Source organism: Phyllobates terribilis, unplaced genomic scaffold, assembly GCF_046119375.1.
Source record: "Phyllobates terribilis strain yellow unplaced genomic scaffold, ASM4611937v1 Scaffold_2__4_contigs__length_985480577, whole genome shotgun sequence".
Classification (NCBI taxonomy): domain Eukaryota; kingdom Metazoa; phylum Chordata; class Amphibia; order Anura; family Dendrobatidae; genus Phyllobates; species Phyllobates terribilis.
Window position 1 is genome coordinate 261,545,614 of NW_027362762.1, and position 16,261 is coordinate 261,561,874.

At 40.7% G+C, this 16,261-nt stretch overlaps 1 protein-coding gene across 3 annotated transcripts in view; it reads right to left on the reverse strand.

The window, feature by feature from the left end:
• Positions 1-4,911: 4,911 nt before the first annotated feature.
• TBC1D4 (TBC1 domain family member 4) overlaps positions 4,912-16,261 on the reverse strand; it is a 163,434-nt gene continuing 152,084 nt past the window's right edge. For all 3 annotated transcript variants that reach the window (XM_073663974.1, XM_073663975.1, XM_073663973.1), the window contains one exon: positions 4,912-15,656. In XM_073663974.1, coding sequence (XP_073520075.1) covers positions 15,423-15,656 — 234 coding nt within the window. In that variant the 3' untranslated portion in view covers positions 4,912-15,422. The remainder of the gene's footprint in view (positions 15,657-16,261) is intronic.

Sequence of the window (16,261 nt, forward strand, 5' to 3'; positions counted from 1 at the left end):
TTCTTTCTCAGCTCATTAAAATCTGCCTTTCTGAAGTCCAACCTTAAAGTCAAAGTCCTCGCATATTTCACTCCTCTTGTGTAACATACCTGGCGGCGTACTTGCATAGTGCACCATCTCCCACTATGCAAGATCGCAATCTTAGCCTTCAGTCCAGTTTGTAAGCTGTGCCCTGTTCTTACTGTGTTCATGCTCAAGTCTGACTGCTTAGGGCGGCGGCCCGGTTACTTCCTGCTTCTTATAGCTGCTGTGGGCGCACCCCTAATGCGTCTCCGGCCTATTGCTGTGAGTCCCTGGAAATTTAAACCCCCTCCACCCAGTAGGAGGTGCCTGAGCAACATCTTCACTCAGTTTGTCTTTGCATTCTGTATTGCCAGGTCCTGTCCTGTTACCTCTGTCTTCTAGTCTGTTTCTGCCACTCTGGGGACTGTATTCCCAGACTGGTTCATGTATCTTTTGCAGTAGCAGTTCCTGTCTGAACTGTACCCTAGCCTGTCAGTCCACCATTCTGGGGGCCGTATACCCAGACTCGTTCCTGTATTTCTTGCAGTAGCAGTTCCTGTCTGAACTGTACCTTAGCCTGTTACCTGTTTTGTTTCTATGTCGGTACCCTCCCTTTCCTGCATTGTCTGAACCTGCACCTAGCTCCAATTCATGGTCTCTGTACTTCTGTTTGTTAGTTTTGTGTCCACTCGCTACTTCATTGTAAGTACCTTGTGTGTATCTGGTTCTGTTTGTCTCTTTTCCCTTCCTCCGTATCTCCCTTCTGTGTTCTAGCCATTTTTCTGTATTTTCTTATCTGTTCCATGTGAACAGAGCCCGGTTTCTGCTTGCACTGTCAGTCCCGTTCTGCTCTATTTTGTCCACTGCATTTGCGGTTCTGCTCCGCTCGGTCTGTTCACCGCGCTTGCGGTTCTGCTCCGCTTTGTCTGTTCACCGCGCTTGCGGTTTTTGCTCCGCTCTGCTTGTTCTCCACACCAGTGGTTTTGCTTCGCTCTGCTTGTTCACCGCGATTGCAGTTTTGCTCCGCTCTGCTTGTTCTCCGCGCCTGCGGTTTTTCTCTGCTCTGCTTGTTCTCCGCGCTTGCGGTTTTGCTCCGCTCTGCTTGTTCTCCGCACCTGCGGTTTTGCTCTGCTCAGCTTGTCTACCGCGTCTGCGGTTTTGCTCTGCTCAGCTTGTCTACCGCGCCTGCGGGTTTTGCTCTGCTCAAGCTTGTCTACCGCATCTGCGGGTTTTGCTTTGCTCAGCTTTTTACCGCTCCGGCGGTTCCTTTCTGCTCTGCCTTGTTCGCCGCATCTGCGGTTTAGTTCTGCTCTGCTTGCTCTCCGCTTCGGTGGTTCCCCTTTGCTCTGTCTACACCGCGAGCAGAATTATTAGGCAAATACTTATTTTAATCACTTTGATACTTTTATACATGTTGTCCTACTCCAAGCTGCATAGGCTTGAGAGCCAACTACCAATTAAGTAAATCTGGTGATGTGCATCTCTGTAATGAGGAGGGGTGTTGACTAATGACATCAACACTCTATATAAGGTGTGCTTAATTATTAGGCAACTTCCTTTCCTTTGGCAAAATGGGTCAGAAGAGAGATTTGACGGGCTCTGAAAAGTACAAAATTGTGAGATGTCTTGCAGAGGAATGCAGCAGTCTTGAAATTTCCAAACTTTTGAAGCGTGATCACTGAACAATCAAGCGTTTCATGGCAAATAGTCAACAGGGTCGCAAGAAGCGTGTTGGCCAAAAAAGGCGCAAAATAACTGCCTATGAATTGAGGAAAATCAAGCATGAAGCTGCCAAGATGCCATTCGCCACCAGTTTTGCCATATTTCAGAGCTGCAACATTACTGGAGCATCAAAAAGCACGCGGTGTGCGATACTCAGGGACATGGCCTAGGTAAGGAAGGCTGAAAAATGACCACCTTTGAACAAGAAACATAAGATAAAATGTCAAGAATGGGTCAAGAAATATCTTAAGACTGATTTTTCAAAGGTTTTATGGACTGATGAAATGAGCGTGACTCTTGATGGGCCAGATGGATGGGCTAGAGGCTGGATCAATAAAGGGCAGAGAGCTCCACTCCGACTCAGACGCCAGCAAGGTGGAGGTAGGGTACTGGTATGGGCTGGTATCATCAAAGATGAAATTGTGGGACCTTTTCGAGTTGAGGATGGAGTGAAGCTCAACTCCCAGACCTACTGCCAGTTTCTGGAAGACAACTTCTTCAAGCAGTGGTACAGGAAGAAGTTGGTATCATTCAAGAAAAACATGATTTTCATGCAGGACAATGCTCCATCACATGCATCCAACTACTCCACAGTGTGGCTGGCCACTAAAGGTCTAAAAGAAGAAAAAATAATGACATGGCCCCCTTGTTCACCTGATCTGAACCCAATAGAGAACCTGTGGTCCATCATAAAATGTGAGATCTACCGGGAGGGAAAACAGTACACCTCTCAGAACAGTGTCTGGGAGGCTGTGGTGGCTGCTGCATGCAATGTTGATCGAAAACAGATCAAGCAACTGACAGAATCTATGGATGGAGGCTGTTGAGTGTCATCATAAAGAAAGGTGGCTATATTGATCACTAATTTTTTGGGTTTTTGTTTTTGCATGTCAGAAATGTTTATTTCTAAATTTTGTGCACTGATATTGGTTTACCTGGTGAAAATAAACAAGTGAGATGGGATTATATTTGTTTTTTATTAAGTTGCCTAATAATTCTGCACAGTAATAGTTACCTGCACAAACAGATATCCTCCTAAGATAGCCAAATCTAAAAAAAAAAACACTCCAACTTCCAAAAATATTAAGCTTGGATATTTATGAGTCTTTTCGGTTGATTGAGAACATAGTTGTTGATCAATAATAAAAATAGTCCTCTAAAATACAACTTGCCTAATAATTCTGCACACAGTGTAGTCCACCGCTCCGGCGGTTCCTTTCTGCTTCGCCTGTCTACCGCTAATGCGGCTTTGTTCCTGTCTCCCAGTCTGTGCTGGCCTCTATCCAGTCTGCGCTCCAACCTGCTAGTGCCTCCCTGTTGGCATTCCAGCCGTGCCGGCCAGTACCCCCTCCTGCCTACATACCAGCTGTGCTTGCCAGTGCCCACCTGCCAGCATACCAGCCGTACTTGCCAATACCCACCTGCCTGTGTGCCAGCCTACCTGCCTGTTCCTGCATTCCCCGGTGTGGGTCAACAACTGTGACCGGGGTCTGACCTGGAGTCGCACCTGGTCCCTCTGCTCGGTTCCTCCTTGGTTCACGGAGTCGTTAGCCACTGTGCGACCTTGGTCGGATCGGGTAGATACTTAGTTACGTCCCTCCAGGCACTCCCTGGTTCATGGTACAGTGGGATCACTAATCATGCTCACGCCAGTCAGTCCAGCCGTGAGCGTAACATCTTGTAATCCAAAACTGAGGATAGCATGATCGCTGCCTCCTAAACTCCCAGCCAACTTTACTTCCCCAACCCAACCCGGCACTCTTGGGTAAATAATGAGAACAATAGTCCTGTTTAATCGTTTGCAGGTTTTTTTAAGTCACTTTTCTTTGTGGTATTAATAGCATTTTTTAGCACCAAACCCATCAAAATGGCTCATGTGGTTCATTAATTTAGTGCAAAAATGCACATTATTTCCAAAAAGTGTTGGCGTACTCAAAAATACACCAGGGAATACTGGAGTGAAGTTGCTCCAAATTTTGCAACTTTTTAAAAAGCCACAATTGATGAATAAGACAAAAACGTGTAGAATTGATAGACTCTGCCCTGAAAGTGAAAAACAAACAGACGAGCACATATAAAATAGACTAAAAAGAGGCACATGTATAATAATGAATTAGGTGAAAACAAAAAAATGACGTAAAACACACAAATCTAGACAAAAAACAAGCGGAAAGACAATGATGAATTGGGCCTATATGTTTATTTTGTATCATCCAATACACAGTGTAGAAATCTTGAGGTATATTAAGAAAAGTACAGAAAAAAAAAAACAACTAAAACATGTCCAGTAAATGCATGAATCGCAGAAATGGCAGACATGAGCATAACATAAAGTGTCCAAAATAAGTAACAAATGGGGTAGAGATGGGGGTAGTGAATAACAAAAATACTGGTTACCGAGTAAGTATTTTTGTTATTGACTCCTCACCGCCCCACCCTTTTTTTTTATACATAATCACATTATTTCTTCTGGTTACTTATTTTGGACAATTTATGTTATGCTCATGTTTGCCATTTCAGGTGACTCATTTACTGGACATGGTTTTTGTTTTTTTATTTTTGCTTTTCTTATTATACTGTATTTACCCAATAGTGCTGGATTCTTTGCATACTATAATTTATGGGACTGGACTCTATTCAAGCATCGAAATATCTCGTAATGCCATATTTCCTAGCATATACTATATATCTTTTAGATAGGTCAGCAATATCAGATCAGTCGGTATTAACTCCGGTAGCAGACATATTTATTGAGCATAGCTGAACAACACAGCTCCATACAATGAGTAGCAGTCATTGCTGGGTACTGCAGGTCAGCCTTTATTTATAAGAATAGCTAATCTGCAGCTCTCAGCAGCGCCCAATAAATATCTGACGGAGCTGTGATGCTCAGCTCCGCTCATTATTTACATCAGCAGCACCACGGTAGCTAATAACAGCTGATCGTTAGGGGTGCCGGGTGACAGATCCTGTTTTAGGATATATCCTTAGTATATGTATAACTCTTTTATTCCCAGACAATCCCTCTAATAACCCATCCTTAGGATAGGCCATCAGTATGAAATCAGAGTACACTATGTACACCCAACATTGTTGATATATTCGGGTGTATCCATAGGCAATGGATATATGCATTTTGTTAAAGCGCTTTTGGTGTAATGATAGAAATAAACAGCACAAAAAAAGTTTTGCATTTAAAACACATTTTATTCTTTTTAGAAGTGGAGGGACTGGTGCTTTTAGTGAATCATTGCATAGGAAGCAGACACAGAGCAATATCATTCAGGATAACATACAGAGTATCCAGATTTGGCACAGTTGCACATCGAGATCACACTTAAAAGGAAAAAGGTTGCACAACTTCTCGGTGCGGTGGTGGGTAATATTGCCTAGAACTAAGTCTCCAAATAATAGTGATTTCACCTTCAGTGTATTTGGCTGCATAAAAATGATATTTTATGATTTTTGGGCCAAAATACTCATAAGAATTAGTGCCATGTTAAAGGTGGTATCCTGGACTTGTTTATTTTTTTTTATTATGAGCCTAAGAACTAACAGGCAGGTAGTTGCTAACTGCCTGCCTAATCTACCCAGCGCCGGCTCACAGGGGTCACGGACCGGCTCCTACCGACGATTTTGCTTCATGTCAACAGAGCAGCAGCTCTTCTTCTGCTCTGCCGACATCATGCTGATTGACAGCCGGCTTCCCGCAGTTATACAGCAGGGAGCCGGATGTCAATCAGTATGACATTGGCAGTCATGCTTGCTCAGCCGGGCAGAGCAGAAGAGAAGCAGCTGCTGTGTCGACTTGACGTCAGCCGCAGAATCACTGGAGGGAGCGGTCTGTGACCGCTCTGAACGGGCAAAGATCGGCAGTGGGCAGGAAGTTAGCAACTACTTGCCTGTTAGTTCTTAGGCTCATAGTAAAAAAAAATAATAAAATAGTCCCGGATAAACCCTTTAAGCATACAGATAGAATAGTGACACCACTCTGCTCTCTGGACACTTTACTGCTTGTCTAATTCTGATCATATCATTATACAAGACAGGTTGATTTTTCCAGTCTTCTCCAAAATTACAGTTATCAGTAGATTTCTTCCCAACACATTGTAAATATGTCACCAGCAATATTAAAAGTGTATTCAGAAAATATACAGAATTACATTCTTAACAGCTGAAAATTCCTGATCCCCAATAATACATGGCATGTACAGTGTTAACAGTTGTGCCAATATGAATACAATGAGGTATGCCCTCTAATGCAGCCGCAACATTAATGGCTGACTCCAAATTATGCACAAAGACTTGTATTCATTCTATTAAGCTGCTGAATGACTAAATGCATTTCATCGGCCTCACATTGCACAAGACATGGGGCAACCCATACCTTACAGTAGAACGAAGGGCTCATATAACTGTATAATAAAGATCCTCCACCATTGACTGGTGAATAACGCAGGATGCAGCAACTACAGAACTGTGACACAGCATTGAGATACAGGGCCAGAATATTAGCATTTTGTGGTAACATGACTCACCTATTGTCACTGTAGATGTGTAGGCTTTCAATATTAAGCAGCCGAAAATGTGTACAAAAGAATATTCACAATTTATAGTCTAGATTGTAATAGTTTTCCAATAATGTCCCATGAATCTTTTACTTCTCTGCTAGGACAAGTCGTCCTTTACATAGCAGGCAGAGATATGGGCGCTTTGTTTCTACCCTCTTCCTCCAGGCAAGGAGGTGGTTGGATAGGGCAACCTTTTGCAAAAAATACCTAGAATTTTAAGGACAAGGGACTGATGCATAACTTTCAGTTTGGGGTGAAACTTCCCTTTATATATATATGGTGCAATTTTTTACAGTAATTCTAAATGAGATATCATAAGGAAGTTGAAATGATTACTAAGAACTGAGCAAAATTTTCAACTGTTACATAAGACATTAAAGGGAACCTGTCATGTAAAATAAAACTACTAACCTGCAGATATGGGGATAATCTGCAGGTTAATAGCGTTCTGACACCGTGAGGCCGCTGCACCAAAATCCAGGCTGCCAGGAGGAAATTAACTTTGTTCCCCATGGCAGTGTTCAGGTTTCATGGGGGGTTTTCCGGCACAGTTTCACTCACTGCTCTGTGCTTAATAAATGGTGACTGTAACTGTACCCCCCAGTACTGACTGACAGCTGGCCCTAATGATTAACCGGCTGTCAATTAGTGCTGAGGACGTGGTTATAGCCTTCACTCTCTATGCACAGAGCGGTGACTGAAACTGTGCTGTCACCACCCCTGTGACTGAAAGAACGTTCCTGCCATGAGAAATAAAGAGCATTTCCTCCGGGCATTGGGGCTCTCAGGGCGGGCGCCGCATGGTGTCAGGGTGCGATTAACCTGCAGACAAACTCAATAGCTGAAGGTTTAAAGCCTTATTTTACATGACCGGTTCCCTTTAAATGAGATGCCATGTTAGGTTTTGGCATTTTTGCTGTTTAACAAAACATTGAAAATAAAGTTATGTAATCAATATTGGCCTAAAGGGCAGACTCTCAGCTTTAATTTGAGGGTATTCCCATCTAATTGGAGTAAGACTTTAGGAATTACAGCTCTTTAATATGTAGCTACCAATTTTTAAAGCAAACAGAGTTAATTGGACAAATAATCTTAAATGCTCTTTAATGGGCTGCATGGGCTATTCCCTCATTAATCTATCATCAATTAAGCAGGTAAAAGGTCTGGAGCCGATTCCATGTGTGACATTTGCATTAAGAAGATGTTGCTGTGAACCCATAATACGAGGGTCAGTCAATAAGTAATGCTCCTATTTTTTTTCTCCTTAAATAAGGTAGTTGTGTTAAATATTTGAATTTGGCACAATTCCTCAAACCTTCTTCTCCAATCCACAGCAATTGCAACTTCCTGCACCAACAGGTGGCAGGACTGTATCCGTTTGCAAAATGGCAGACATTGATGTTCGTATTAGACAACGTTCTGTGATTGAATTCTTGCATGCAGAAGGTGAAACGCCCATTCGAATTCATGAGAGACTGAAAAATGTGTACGGTGATGCAACAGTGGATGTCAGTACTGTTAGACGATGGGTTCGTCGCTTTAACACAGCTGAAGGGCTGACAAAATGCGGAGTGGCAGGCCAGTAACCGCAGTGACTCCAAGCAACATTCAGCAAGTCGATGACATCATTCGTGGTGACCACCGCAGATGAATTGTGTGGCATTATCTGCCTCAGTAAAGGCAGTGTGATGAAAATTATTGGACAACAGGGATACAGAAAAGTTTGTGCACGGTGGGTCCCAAGAATGCTTTTTACCATGCTGGAATACATGCCCTTGTTAAACGGTGGACCAAGACTGTGGAAATGGATGGAGATTATATTGAAAAGACAAATTAATCGTTAATGTTGTAGTTTTCAACCTATGTCATTGCATTTGAATTTCTTGCCAATTAAAAGGAGAAAAAAATATGAGGCATTACTTATTGACTGACCCTCGTAGAAGAGAAACAGACCATCATTATCCTGAAAAAAAAAAAGAAATCCATCCATCAGAGAAATATTAGAAATGTTAGGGATAGCAAAATCAACAGTTTGGTACATTCTGCAAAAAAAAAAGAGAGCAATAGTGAACCTAAAAAGGCCTGGACGTCCACAGAAGACAACAGTGGTGGATGGTCACAGAATCCTGTCCATGGTGAAAAAAAAAAACCTTCACAGTTTCCACCCAAGTGAAGAACACTCTCTATGAAGTAGGTGTTTCAGTACCTAAGTCAACCATAAAGAAAAGACTTCATGAGAGCAAATACAGAGGGTTCACCACAAGTAAATCATTTATTAGCCTAAAAATAGAAAAGCCAAATTAGACTTTGCCAAAAAAACATCTAGAAATGCCAGCCAAGTTCTGGAAAAAGCATTCTCTGCACATATGAAACTAAGATCAACCTGTACCAGAATGATAGGAAGAAGAAAGTATAGAGAAGATTTGGAATGGCTCATGCTCCAAAGCACACCACACCTTCTGTAAAACCTGGTGGAGGCAGTGTGATGGCATGGGCATGCATGGCTTCCATTGGCACTGGGTCACTAGTGTTTATTGATGATGTGACTGAAGACAGAAGCAGCCGGATGAATTCTAAAGGGCGATACTTTCTGCTCAAATTCAACCAAATGCAGCAAGGTTAATTGGACGGCGCTTCACAGTGCAGATGGACAATGACCCAAAACATACTGCAAAGGCAACCCAGGAGTTTTTTAAGGCAAAAAAGTGAAATATTCTGTAATGGCAGAGTCAGTCACCAGATTTCAACCCCATCGAGCATGCATTTTACATGCTTAAGACAAAACTTAAGTCAGAAAGACCCACAAAGAAGCAACAACTGAAGTCTGCTGCGGTAAAGGCCTGGCAAACATCACAAAGGAGGAAACCTAGTGTTTGGTGATGTCCATGGCTTCCAGATTTCAGGCAGTCATTGCCTGCAAATAATTCTCTACAAAGTACTGAAAATGAACATTGCATTTATGGTAAAGTTAAATTGTCCAATTACTTTTGAGCCCCTGAAATGAGGAGGCTTTGTAGAAAAATGATTGCAATTCCTAAATGTTTCACAAGATATTTTTTTTCAACCCCTCTAATTAAACCTGAAAGTCTACACTTCAATTGCATCTCAGTTGCTTCATTTTAAATAAAAAATAGTGGCATGCAGAGCCCAAATCACGAAGATTCGATCATTGTCCCAACATTTCTGGAACTAATTGAATAAGCATTACAGGCTCTCCTCCTTGTTAGTGCAACCTTCCTCACATACTGCATAGAGCTCCTGTTCTCAAAAAGGCTGATGACCTGTCCATGAGCCTTTTTCAGTTGAAATTCAACTTGCCCATGTGGAGGAAGTTGATGAACAGCAGGAAAGCTTAAAAGAGGTATGTTCTGGAAACAGGTTTTATTTTAAGGGGTTATCTGGCGTTGTCCAAGGCTGCCCACTTTTGCACTGCATTACAATCCTACACTCCTGCCAAGATGCCTTTCACGTGTCCTTTTCTAATGAATAGGCCATGTACATGATCTCTGCCTGAATCTCAGCAGGTCTGTTGGGTTGTAATGTCATCGGCACTGCGTGGAAGTGAGCAACTCTGGGTGGCACCAGATAATCACTATAAGCGCATTTATCTTATTACTTTAAATCCTGTCTCTTGTTGAAAACAAATGAAAATTATTTCACTGAGCAAGTAAACTGCAGGAAGGAGTTTCTTACTACAACATTCTATATAATATAACAATAGAAAATATGAAATTGAAAAAATACCGAAATAGTATTTTTTTTCATTCACACACATTTTTAAAACTTTTAAGAGGAGGCAACATATCCAGATTTCAAGAATATAAAACACTGGCATCAACTGTCCTCTGAACAAAGAGTTGGCGTTCTAGATCCAAGACTATTTTCCCCAAAGGCGAGATGTTCAGAGTTCTTCTCCAGAGTCATTGGTGCAAGTTGCACAGTTCCCGTTCCAGTCTTGGAGGCACAATTTCATTATCGTAATAGCCATGGTGAATGAGTAAAATGCACTTTATATTGTCACTGGCTTGGATTCCTGTACATAACGCTATCACAGCTTAAAGATGTGATTTGGGCACCCAATGAAGTTCAGATGAGTGTGCGGGCCAGATTGGGAGTGGATGGATAAAAGGAAGATTACATGTGCTGACAATGGTCACAAGGAGTATACATGATATAATAGATACATAGTTGTATTGCTGACCCTAGATCTTTTGATTAGTAACAATGCCCCTGAGTGCAGATGTCAAAACATTTTAAAAGCAGAAGGAAAAAAAATAGAAGAACACTAAAAACTTTCTTCATGAGACTAAAAGAAGAAAAGTACAAAAATCCATGTTACCAATCTGTGGCCGCTCGGCCAGCTTCAGACTTCAAAATAATTAACAGAATTAATAAATCACATTTAGATACATAATGTGTGTCTCAAGATTCAAAGAGGTTTTCTACAGTGAAAAATAACAACTTTACATTTAACTCCTCATGTATAGTACCCTTGTGAAGCCTTTACCCTGTTACACATGCAGCATTTTCTAATATCCAAGGGGTAAAGTTTCTCCTTATGGTTTGGCTTTTATCCTAAGTCATATGACAAGGCTTGTTAAAGGATCGATACTGACTTTTAAGATTGCTACTTCCAATAGGTGGCGCTAGAATTCTAGTCCTCTTCCTCTCTGAAGAGGCAATTTGCATATTTTCTAATATGACACACAAATCAATGCAACAAGTTATCCAGATGCAGACAAGTGTAATTTGACATTAACTGGGCATGTTTAATGTTCTTTCCAAGATATGGTATTGTTAAAATGCTATTGACTCCTCCTACGTCAGGAAGTTATCATCATCGTCAGCTATGTAACTGAGTATGGGTTTGTGCAGACAAGTTACTGGTCACTTTGCAAACTTACTTATATTACACTTTCACTGCTCAAACTACAAAGAGAGAGCGCGCGGTGCTAGGCTGTAACAGTGCAGAGGCTGCTGTAATCACAGGCCTTTTATTAACTAGCACCTGATATCAGCAGGCCACTTCACAAATAAAAAAAAAATCGCCCCGCAGATAATTGGTAGTTAATTAGCATATGGTTTGTAAGTAAATAAAGCTTTGTTTTCTCAGGTAGGTTTGAACTGGTTTCCTTAACACCTATTTTGCAATGTTAATAGCATGGGTGGGTCAAAACTGCTGACATATTTAGTTTTTATTTTACCCAATGAGATGCATAATCTAAGAGTTTTCTTGTTAAGTTGATTACTGGAGGTACCATTTAATCATGCTCAGGTTCTTGTCTTTTACAAGTTCTTTGCTTGCTGTTAATAGTATGAAAAATATATTGTATGCATCCAAAGGTCGAATCCCCATATCTGGTTCGCTACAGTTAAATTCAGTCTAAAAAATTATCTTTGAGCAAAATATATCAAAAAACAGAAATGAGCAAAGCATCGAAAGTTTCTTGTATTTCTCTCACTTAAAGGATTATTTTCACATTGTCTCTTGAGCAGTTCATAATTATGCAGTATGTTTACTTACTGGTTTTTGGTGGTCAGGCATTCCTCCTTGAGTGAAAGTTTAGGTGAGTAGCACAGCTGTAGTACTAGTGTTGAGCTTTATAGTTCTACAAGTTCTGTTGTAACACATTCATCTATTTTTTTGTTCTGAATCTATGAAGTTATCACTGTACTTCCACATAGTGATAACAGTGCATTTAAACAAGCACATTACTCAGGACAGTGAGAGCCATGATTAGAAGAACTAATCTGGAAATTGCTGATGCTGGTTCTGGGGGATTGTTATACAACACGACTTATAAGAGCAACTTGTCGAAGCTGGGAGGGAGTGTGAGGGTGGTAAGCAGCTTATTGCTGTATAGAAATCAATGGACTGCAGAGAGGTGACTGGTATGTTAAGGGTTAACTCCTCTCCTGGAATGTAACCACTGCACACACTCAGTCAGGGTTTGCAAACCAGCTGTACACTATGTAAGATAAAAGCTCTCAAAGCAGGAAATTACATTAGATAGAAAAAGCAAGCCAATTGCAAATCTGATTATTTTCATGATGTCTAACAAATTAAAGCAATTATATAACTTGAGAATATTCCTTTAAAAAAACAAAGCCTAAAACATGGATTCATATTTTACTTCCATTGTTTAATACAATGGAAATATAGTTTGCAAAATGAAAAATCTATGAATTTTCTCAAACTTGTTCATTTCTAATAAGCAACAGAAATCTCTCCTCTGGTTCAATTGTTTGCTTCCATGTATCAGTGTAGGTAAAATGTATCAGCATACTGTTGAACTCGCAGAAGATTGTCCAGACTGGATAAACCTTTCAGGTGTAAGCAGAACAGAGTCTATGAAGGTCATCTAAGTAATAGTGTGGACTAAAAAATACAGTAAATATACAAAAGGAAATCCAAGGTAAATGTGTGAAGCGGAACATTACACATTCTCAAATATTTTTCTGAAGAAATAAAAGTGAAAGCTGTGAAGGTGGAATTTACTTTTAGTTTAGCATATGGTGTATTGACCAGTGCATCATGCTTAGTGTTTAAGAAGCATGTAAAAAAAGGCATTCAATGTGTGGAAATCTGTTACATACAAATGTGTCCACCCTTAACCTTTTTATACTTGTGTTAAGTGAAACAATTTGCGGATCTTGTGACATCCAGTAAAATAAAACATATACATTAATTACATACTTTTTTAAAATAGTTGTTCACTACTCGAACAACCCCTTCTCAATCACTATGTTTCCCCCACCTCTTTTGCTGGTGATGTTCCAGCGGCATCGGGCACTTGCTCTCCCAGGGCTTGTGTGACATTATGTCATGCAATCCCTGTGTCCAATCAGTGGCTACTTCACTATCCCCTTCTTCAGACAAATCAGACATTTGGAGGAAGTGATAAAACAGCCGCAGCTCTCACTTCCTCCGGATCTCAGTTACGTCCAAAGGAGAGGACTGTGAAGTGGCCACAGGGATTGTGTAAAAAAACAATGGCAATGAGCCCTCGTAAAGCCAGTGCTGACATTGCTGGAGTGGCGCTATAACCGCAGGGGAGTATGGGTGTTATTATTTTACTTGGGAAAAGTATAGTGATTGACAAGGTGTTGTCCGAGTAGTGGGCAACTCCATTAACGATGAGTGAGGGATGGCATCTACCACAACTATCGAGTAAAGAACAGTTTACATTAAGCACACACTTTATCTGACAGGTGATATCCAGCAAATGATTCATTGTTCATCTTTGTTTAAAGATGGAGATATGTCAGATTTTGATACAAATTAAAAAGAACTTGTCAGGTCCCCTTCTCGTGCCAAACAGCTACCTTGGTAGTATAGATGTGTGTTTGTGTATGTGATAAGGTGTTTTATGTTGCATAACTCGTTAAAGGGTCGATTTATGTTGCAAGACTTGTTAAACGGTGGATTGTGACTTGTAGGATTGGCGCTATAGAGTTTGAGTACTCTTCCTCTCTGAAGAGGCAATTTGCATATTATGTTGAATAGTAATGTTCCTGTCTTTTCATAATGAACATTTATTCTAAAGTGTCACATAGGCCAATGAGACAGGACTAGTCCAGTGAGGCATCTTCCCCAGACTAGTCATGCCTCATATCCTCTAATTAACATTACCCTATCCGTGATTTACAACCTCTATACAATCGGCATTAAGGTATGACTGATGGAAATCTCATGCATGCATGCAAGTGCTGGCAGTTCTACAATAATGGTGATTGTATGGAGGCCATCTGTCACAACCAGGGGAGGGGGGGGCGTGATTATAGGAACCGATGTAGGACTAGTCCAGGGAAGCGAGACTTCACCGTAGTGGTCCTGCCTCAGTGTACACATGTAATGCCACAGAATAAAAGTTCATTTTTACAATATATTATGTTATGTTAACGTGTAACATAAAACACTGTATCGGAATACATAAATCCACATCCATATGGCTATACTACATCCATACTGCTATACTAGTGGTTTGTGATAGTCAGGGGACCTGACAGATTACCTTTAAGAAAGGACAAATCTGTAATAAAAATCACATCCTTGTGCATGTACAGTATTGTGTGCAGTGCAGTCACATTACCTACTGGTCAACAAACATGATAGGCACAGACAATCCAAGATGCCAAACATATTGATTCACAAGTCAAAACCTGAATAGCCCACTCATTTCTTGGATTGCTTTAAAGTAAAATGTACACTTTTTATCCATTTGAGTAGATACAAAATTCACTGGTGATTAATTTAATATCATATTATAGGGATTTTTTTTGCTATGGAGTCACCACTAAGGGGAGCACAGAAGATTACAAAGTACAGATTTATATGGGCAGTATTGAAATCAATGGGAGCTGTATAACTGTGCATGACGTAAATGTCTATACCTATTAATTTGTGACATAATCCAGAATTTTGGGTCTACTCCAGTAGCAAAATATGGTGTTCAAAGATGTATTTTTACCAGAGTGCTCCAGAAAGATCTAAATAAAACTAAAATAGACAGTTACCATTATGTCTACTCATTCATAGGAAGCTGTGCTCTGCTCCAGAACTAATCCTCATCGTAGGAGTGCGGCCGTAGCCCATCATAGCACATCATGTAGTGATTGCTTCATAAAAACTGTACACAAATGTAACAAATGTCAGTAGACTGAAAGACAGGCACAAAAATAATCAAAAGCTCTAATAGACACTTCACATCGGAAGTGTAAAATATGATACTCTTTGGGAAATATTCACTTTCAAGTATTACGATCTTGATTTCTACACGGATGCTACCGACAAGTAATATCAGGCGGCTTCTTGCTGATCGGTGATTTCCAGTAATAGCTTGTAAATGAAAAGCAAAACAAAAACTTTCCCTTTTTTCAAATTCTGTGTGTAATGACGAGGTTTTTGCATATGAAAATTAAAGCGGCATTTTCTTTAATATCTCCGATGGCGTTTAGCTTTTTCTTAATTAGAACGGGCTCCTCCAGTCAACATGGATCTGCGCCTAGAAAAGGCCTCAGAGTCCATGAAGCATGCACTGTGGTGTGCGGTCCTCCTCCAGAGCATGCATCATTTTTGGTTTTGAGAAAACAAGGTATGCCGTACAGCAGCAGCAGCTTTGTCTTTTATTGCTTACTTCCTGCCTTTGTTTTGTTGTTTGGGCTACAGCTAACATCCTTTAGCATAAGTTCACAGTCAGTCAGTACATGAGCCGGCACGTATTTCCTCATTTGCTCCATCATCTTTTGATAAGCTGATTTTTCTTGTTCCAAAGATCGGATAACATTTCTTGTTTTGTTTTCTCTAGATACAATGTTTTCAATATTAGCTTCCAGACTCTGAATCTTGGTGTGAGCTACCTGTTATTAAAGGGAAGAATGGCATTAGTACAGCGATGTAATCTACTTTATGCCAGCAAACAATAATTATATGAAGACAAGAAAAAGTAAATAATACTCCATCAAATACTTTTTAAAAATCTGCAAAAAACTTGATTTAATGTGAACTTCACTTTAGTAGGTTTTAGACCCCCAAATCACAGCCAACCTACTGTCCAGGATGGTGATAGGTTGACAGTGAGGTCCTCCTACATTCCAGCCAATGTGTCCACTAAATGAACATGACCGGCAAGGATCGGTGCGGATGGAGCTGCTCATCAGGTATCTCACATGCCAGGCACATAATACAGGCGACATCATGCACACAGTGAAGTGAGGTGTACTGGCGTCAACTTCCTCTGCACACTGCATATACTCTGCATGGAGCTGGGGCGTTTTTTTATAATGGATCGGCCCCTTGGAACATCTGTTATGTATCACCTTCTAGAATGTAGAAGGACGTCACTTTCAAGTTGTTACCGCACTGGATAATTGGTTGGTGGTGGTCTGTTCTCTTTCAATAATTCTGACAGGCTGATCTGAGACTTCTGCTTCTAAACAAATTTAAGAACCTTTTGAAATACAAA